Raw genomic sequence first — 8,072 nt, 5'->3', positions numbered from 1 at the left:
TTTAATTAAATTATAATAAAAAATTGAATCAAAGAAATTACATAAAAATGAGAACTTTTAAATAGTTAATTTAATACTAATATCATTTATTTTTTTCAAAATTTTATGATATCTTCACATTTATATTTCATTTAAAAATAAAAATATTTTTTTTTTCTCATAACCACATAGCATCATAATATTGATAGACCCAAAATATAAAACGAAACATTAAAATCAAGATGTATCTTGCTGTATTGTGCGAGTATCCTTCTAGTATGTATTAATACACAATACTTCATGCATAAAAAATAGTTTTTAAGAGTTTTTGTCAAATGTTTTATAATATAATATAGATATTAATGAATAATTTATAATCATAAAATAATATAATTAATAACTTATATTTAATATTAATTAACAATTAGTATTAATCAAAAATATTTTAGTTTATCAATTAAAATTTACCCATAAACTCAGAAGAAAATAATAATAATAACATAAATTGGAGATGCTGATAACGTGCGCATTTTCCAAGTCCGTTACGAAAATAATATTCGTAAAAGGGCAAGCGGAGAGAGACTTTTAATATTTTAAACAAGGAGAAAAAGCAACCCAGTTAGCGTGTCATCTTCTCAGACTTCGCCATTTCTCTTGCCAAGTCTTCTCCCCGATCGATTCTTTTGTTGCCCCCATTTCAGTAAACCCTCCAAATCCTACACTTCACTGCTTCCTACTTCATCATCAAGGTTAGTTTCAACTGCTACTTATCTCCTTCCTCTTCTTTATCAATTTTTTATTTTCTTGATTTTGCTTCTTTTGATTCATGTTTCGTTCGTAGTGATGGGTTTTTGTTCTTTTTAGGGTTGATAAATTTAATTTGATCAATTTCATGACATGATGTTTTGCTAATTGATTGACCAAATAACATCGGCATGACATTTGGCAACCGATGATTTCTGTTTGTTGTTGTTGCTTTGTAACATTTGCTGTTTCACTATTTTTGGGTAATCTGGATGATTTATGTTTCGTTTTGAGTGTATGTAGGACGTGAAATGAACCTGTTTGTAGTGAACCTAACTGCTGTATTAGTTTGGGGCAATTACATGTGAGATACTATTAGGTTTTATAAAGTAATAAATGGATAAGGTCATGAGTTGGAATGGGCAGGCTTCCATATGTATTATGTAAAAGTTGCTCCACTTTTTTCTAATCAAGATTTAAATTGTGGAACAAACAAATATGGAAGTAGTGGTATAGGCTAAATATGGTCACCATGAGAAATTTGGGAAGTTGGATCAGTGAAGGCTCCCAAACTTGAACCACATCATCTCATACTCTCCTATCTAAAGCTAATTTCTTAGATATGCACAAATACCTTCAATCCCTGTTGAGTATTTTCCTTTATGTTAGCCTTAGTCTCCCTATACCTTTTCATTGACGCAATCTTTTGAAAACGAGTCTACTCTTTTTATCGAATGTATCCAAAGGTTTGCTCTAGAGATGGTAAAGATAATGGCATATCAAGACCGTCAGACATGGCTTTACTTTTTACTTTTTTGATCCAAGCCACCCCAACCTTATTTGCACTAGTTCATGATCATGTCAATCGTCGTATTTCAGTACATCCATCTTAACATTTTGTAATTTTTCTAAATTCAACTTGTGACCTAGGAAGCAAAAGAATGGGTTTGTGATTTGTATTGGGCATGAGTTCTATAATTCCAAGATATGAAAATATGGATGTGATATACACTTGCACTGCTGTAAATATGTATATACAGACACACACACACACACATATACTAAACAAAGCAGACAAAATACCTTAACAAAAAAACGTCATCAAAGTATTTAAATCCACACCAAAATATTTCATCAACATACATGTGATCAAACTCTATTTGGGTATATCATCCTAAAAGTTCATAAACAACAAGCTTAGGAACACCAAGAAAAGCTGCGCAATAAGCAATTAGCAGACAAGACTAGACCCAAAGTAAAGAAGGTGTTACATGATAAAACAAGGACATTAGGGGAGAAGTAGAGAACAAAATGTCAAACTCTTTTTTCACTTTGAAGTATTGGGAACTTTGAAACACTAATGTAAAACGACAAAAGGTAAACCCCTTCCTAAAAACAAGCCAAACCATATCTCACCTGCACTCAAATTATTCATTACAATTTCAATAAACAGGTGCTGTACTTTTGTGTGTACCAGGAGATAGCTACACAGATCGTAAATCTGACTAAATGAAATAAAAAAACCCTAAGAATAATAGAACATGCATACATACACCAAGTGATGAGAGCTTATACCACAGGACATCCACTGCCCAGGTATCTGTACGTCTGATCAATCCCATTCAACCCTAAGAATCACATGCTATAGAGTCTATTGAAGGAAGAACAATCAGACATAGATGAGCTGATAGAAATTTATACAAGAAAATGACGTACCCTTCTTTTGGTTGTTTGTTTGAAGGGACATGACAACTAAAACAGTGAATCAAAAATGAGGGAGCAACTCGTATTTCGGATGTGATCACCAACTATGGAAGGGTTTTACCCTTCAACTTTGAAAGCTCAACTATTTTACCTTGTATCTAGGTCAGTATTGTGAGGTTGTGCTAAGCAGATATCCGCCCATGTAAGACCATTTGCAGATTGGATGTTTGCCAATCAGAGCTGGTGACATTGCTCACAATATTAATAAACGTTATCAATAAGAATGAAAGCACAGTGACCAGCTCATTTGATAAAACCTTGTAAGTTCCTCTTAGTATTAATGTCGTTATACTATAGTTCATGGACTACCCAATGGGACCTCTTGCTTGTGCTTAATAGTTTTGTAAGCTAACCAATTTAGTTACTTACACAAAAGCAGTACTCAACATATTTCTTGTTCAAGTAATCTTGTCCTATAAGAAATATTTGTTGTGCTTATCTTTTGTTGTTGATGCCATTAGTTTCTGAATACTATGACTTGATTGTTTGTATACTTCCTTGACCAGGTACAATTGCTTTTGTTGTTTAAGATCAAGTGCTTTCTAGGTGCTGACTTTCCACCTTATGGGTTGTGGTTTTCTGTCATCTGTTAGGATCGGTTAGCTCGTCCAATAATAGAACCTTCAAACCAGGAAGGAGAAATTGAACATCACATGCTTTTGGATTCTTCATGTTGATACGTACATTTTCGTAGAACATCTGTTGAAGAGCTGCTACTCTTAAACTTCTTATGGAGGGTTTTCAGATTGATACCAAATGGGAAGATGTCATATGTCCCATATGCCTGTCCTTCCCACATAATTGCGTTCTTCTTCAATGTTCATCTTATGACAAAGGATGTCGGCCTTTTGTGTGTGACACCGATCATTTGCACTCGAATTGTTTGGACCGCTTCCGAATTGCAAATGGGATGTTGCCTGGGTCTGATTTAACTACTGAGGCAACATCCATTGCCAACTCTGTCACAACAACTGCAGAGGCCACTAGCAGGTCGTCATGCCCTCTTTGTAGAGGTGATGTTACTGGTTGGGTTGTTGTCAATGAGGCTCGGGTTAGATTGGATGAGAAAAAACGTTGTTGTGAAGACGAACAATGTACTTTTACTGGAACCTATATGGAACTCCGGAAACATGCTAAGGTGGAGCACCCTCATGCATGCCCATCAAAAATTGATCCTGCAAGACAGCTTGATTGGGAAAATTTCCAGCAATCCTCTGAGATCATTGATGTTTTAAGCACTATACATTCAGAAGTTCCACATGGCGTGGTTCTGGGAGACTATGTTATAGAATATGGGGATAACGACTCTGGAGATGAATTTGAAGACTTTCCTGGTGATGATGGAAATTGGTGGACCTCTTGCATCTTGTATCAAGTATTTGATAACTTTCGGAGTTCTAGAAACAGAAGAAGGTCAAGAGTCATTGAATCAAGGAGAGAAAGTCGTCGACTAAGTTATGATACTTCCAATTCCGATGAAGGTTCTGTGGTATCTACGGAATTTGCGGAATATAGAGCTGATGAGGCTGAGGACGAATTTGTGACTAGCAGTAGTATATCCAGGGGTAGAACAGGTCATCGCAGGTGGGCAAGCTTTTCTTGTGTTTCTTGAATGTTTAGGTATTTCACGAAGCACTATTGTTTTCGCCAATGGGCAAGCTTTTCTCGTGTTTATTGAACGTTTAGGTATTTCACGTGATGATGCACTATTATTTTTGCGGATGAGCAAGCTTTTTTTATGTTTCTTGAATGTTTAGATATTTTTGCATGATGCGCTATTGTTTTTGCAGATGATCAAGTTTTTTGTGTTTCTTGTAGCATTGCTAATCCACCATCCTTTTGACTTGTGAATTTAATTTGACCTTTGTGTTCAGTATGCTATGTGTCTGCTCGTTTTGAGGACCTGCTTTGGTAAATCTTTTTTTTTTCTTTTGTTGGTAACTCCACTGTAAGGTTTTTAAGCTCTCTTGGGGTGGGCACGTAAGATTGAAGCATAATTGTTAACTATCTATATGAACAACTCCCATGCTCAGAACCGTTTGCATTAGGTGGCTTGTGCTTATAAGGATAGTGAGGGACACATGAGGTTATAGAATAAGGGTTAAGTAGTGCCTTATTTCCTTTCTATCATCCTAAAAGGAAACGATTCACTTTTTTGGTTGATGTGATGCGGGCTCCCTCTTTATGGTTTACACGCCTTCTTAATGTGTTATCCCCTGGCTTTGTTTGGGATGCCCCTCTCTTCGGTTGTTGTCTTTTGCAAAGCTCCCACTGAATCAAAATCCGGTAGATAAATATCAAAGTTATTCTTATTGGTCTACAACTGGATTTATCTGTTTGAGTTACAATCCTAGGAGGATGATATTTGTATTTGGGATCTATAGATACACTTTTTCTAGGATCAGGCACATCACATCACTTTTCTTTATTTTTTCTATTTTCCTCATGTAGTGAAAACTCATTTGCCAATTCCTGCAAGCTTGACTTCATTGGGTGAACTTCTTTGTGTGTTAAATTCTTTTGCTTTTCCTTGGTTATGCATAACAAGAATGTAGTTGCATTTCTCATCCACCAAGTAATGATGAGAAGTAAACTTCTTCATCTTGATTATTCTGGGAGATTAAAGTTAGAAGGGAAATTTACTTGAGCATATGAAATGGAGGTGTTTAGAAGTTGATATGTAGTAGCGTAATATTTTTGCCATCATCTATTCTCTGCGTGTGTGTATATGCTTTGATAACCACTCTACTCTTTAGGGCAGAGGTCATGTCTGCGTACATCTTACCTCTTGCACCCCACCTCCGGGTTGGATACACTAGGCTCGAGTTTTTTGGTTTGTTTTTATATGCTTTGATAACCATCCTCATTCTTTTATATTCTTGTTTTATGCAACAGTTCTCGAAGACGTCCTTCCCGCTTCTACGATAATTAGGTACGCCACATCCCATTTGTATACATCATGCCACCCTTGTTAATTGGTAACGAATATCTGCATATACTAATGATATACAAGTTGCACTGTGTTAAGAACAATGCACCATAAGACCATTCAAAAGCTTATGCTCTAAGCTTCTAAGGGATTTACCAAACCAGGTTCCATATCCAACAACAAGCTTTTGAGCGATTGATGTAGTCACTTCCTTGCGACTGAAAGGTGAAAGGTTTTGAGTCAAGTAAACAATCTCTCTGCAAAACTGCATGGGAAAGGCTGCTCATGGAAGTTTCCTTCCAACCCTTGTAACACTGAGATGGTGCACCATGTACTTCTTTTAGGAAATAATATGTATATATATATATATATGGGCCTAATCAAATGAGAACTCCGTAGTTTGTGATAATCATGAGATCCAATGTGAGCCAATCATTTAAGATAATTAATGTTAATTCTTAAAATAAAGTAAAAAGGTAAATTAGTAATTTGACATTCCCATTTTATATTTAATTAAATTAGTTAACAACTCTCTCTCTTTCCATATTCTCATTTTGTATTACCAAATCAACATTTGGTGCTGTAAACAATGGGTGTCACAATATGGGTGTTGTGAACACGTATACAATATGTATCATAGTGAGTATCAACGTGTATACAATGGGTACAAGAGTGGGAATCACGTGTACATAATGGTATCACAGTGCATATTGTACGTATCTTGGGTATCATAGTGTGCATATTGTACGTATCTTTGGTATCATAGTGAGGATCATTTGTATGTATTTTTTTTAACAGTGGCGATGTTTTTAAGGTATCACATTGTGTATCTTGTGCTCACTTGGTGTTTGCCGGAACAAGGTTTTCAGAGAGGAGAGGAGATTTGTAGAATACCTAAAATGCTCTTTAATCAAAATTTTAAGCCAAAATTACCAAAATGATTAATTTTCTAATTTATCCTTTGATTTGTGGTTGAGATTGGATCTCACGGTTATCCAAATTACTTAGTTCTCCCCTGATTGCCCCCTTATATATATATACACACACACATAGGGTTGGATTCTGGTGAATAAAATTATGGTGAGAAGGGTAAGAAGGAATTTCCATCTTTGGATCAATCCTAATTGAAGATCAACACTAATATGGTGCACCGAGATGCACCGGATCAGTTCCCATGATAAGTGCAATTCATGGGGTGGGGGTGAGATTAAAAGTGATCAAAGGTCTATATCCCATCTTATGCTTCTCACCTTAACTCCTATTTCACACTATCCTTCGTGTCTCTCTCTCTCTCTCTCTCTCTCTCTTTCTATATATATATATATATATATATTGGTGATGGGTGTCTAGGCCGCTTGCATGCACCTCAACTAGTCCTAGGAAAATCCGTGTGGACCCGAGGAGACTTGAATGGGTGTGATCTATGGAGAGGAACCCCAAAGCCAGACATTTAGGGAATAATTAAAGAGGAAGGAAATAAAAAACGAAGTTATGTTATTTCATTTCACCTGCCAGGGTCTTCACAAAAACATCTTACCCTTCCCATACACCAAGTGGGATTCACTTGGTACGTTTGGTTTTGGTTTGGTGTATTCACCTAATATTGTAACTGTTTTTTTTTGCAAGGGAGTCTCAGAAACAGCCTCTCTACCCTTGGGGGTAGAGGCAAGGTCTGCATAAATCTTCCACCCCGCCCCCGCCCCCAAATAAGACCCTACCTCTGTGTGGGATATGCTGGGCTTGTTTGGTTTGATATGTATTGTAACTGCATTATATCTATTTGATAAATCACTTAGAGCTCTATTTCTTGTATGGAGTTGAGTTTTCTCTTGAAATTTGCTAGATTTCCAAGTCAATCTTGAGCTGAAAGGAAGTGCCTGTGGAAGTTCATCGGCTGGAAAATGAAGATTCGAATTGAAAAGCCTGGTCGCCTTATAAAATCGTTCAGGAAACAAATATGTGATCTCTTGTCCCGATTTTGTTTAATTTTCTCAGACTGTTCATGGTATTTAGTTCTTAACTTCATTTAAGTTACTCTTTCAAATTCACTCCTGGATGTCTGAATAAATTTTCAGAACCCTGTACATTGGTTGATCAAGTATTTTGTTCTCTATCTTCTGATGCCAAACAAATGAAACATGGGACGATTTTAGCATCTTATGTTTTTCATGTAGCATGCGATTGTGGATCCTGTGCTCGTGCTCTTGCATCTATATCTAGTTTCTTTGCACCTGGATTCGACACTGAATTGTGTTTACAGAAACAACTGCTCTACTATTTATTGTAGCTGACATGTCTTTGTCCATCCCACCTTCAGACCCTACATTCAGGTGGGATATATTGGGCACGTTTGGTTGGTTTATCCGACACAGAATCCTTATTTATGGAAACAACCATTCTACTCTTCGTGGTAGATGATGGGTCTGTGTACATCTAACCCACAATCCCCACATTCGGGTGGGATATACAAGGCCTGTTTGGCGTGGGGTATACTGGGCTCGTTTGGTTGGTTTTCGTATTATTGTTTTTTATTCAACAATACGGTGATAGAAAATTACTTCTTCGTATATGACAATTTGAAACTTGCAACAAATGTCTACTCGATATTAAGAATTGATGGTAACCTTGTTTTAAATTACTTCGATGAAGTAGGCAA

General features: G+C 36.3%; 1 protein-coding gene across 4 annotated transcripts; it reads left to right on the top strand.

Annotated features, from left to right (window-relative positions):
- The first annotated feature begins 569 nt into the window (after positions 1 to 569).
- LOC112529303 lies at positions 570 to 7,571 on the top strand. 4 transcript variants are annotated; one of them, XM_025140523.1, is made up of 4 exons: positions 570 to 728; positions 3,081 to 4,071; positions 5,383 to 5,419; positions 7,260 to 7,571. In XM_025140523.1, exons 2-3 carry the CDS (start codon positions 3,218 to 3,220, stop codon positions 5,417 to 5,419), a joined length of 891 nt encoding a protein of 296 aa, XP_024996291.1. In that variant the 5' UTR covers positions 570 to 728; positions 3,081 to 3,217; the 3' UTR covers positions 7,260 to 7,571. The 4 variants fall into 4 exon arrangements, with proteins under 4 accessions (XP_024996291.1, XP_024996290.1, XP_024996293.1 ...); XM_025140522.1 differs by having other exon boundaries at positions 573 to 728; positions 2,994 to 4,071; XM_025140525.1 differs by having other exon boundaries at positions 573 to 728; positions 2,994 to 4,107.
- Positions 7,572 to 8,072: the final 501 nt, after the last annotated feature.

Source organism: Cynara cardunculus (assembly GCF_001531365.2).
Source record: "Cynara cardunculus var. scolymus isolate 2C chromosome LG 16, CcrdV1, whole genome shotgun sequence".
NCBI classification, from domain to species: Eukaryota; Viridiplantae; Streptophyta; class Magnoliopsida; order Asterales; family Asteraceae; genus Cynara; species Cynara cardunculus.
This window is presented reverse-complemented; position numbering and strand designations above follow the sequence as displayed.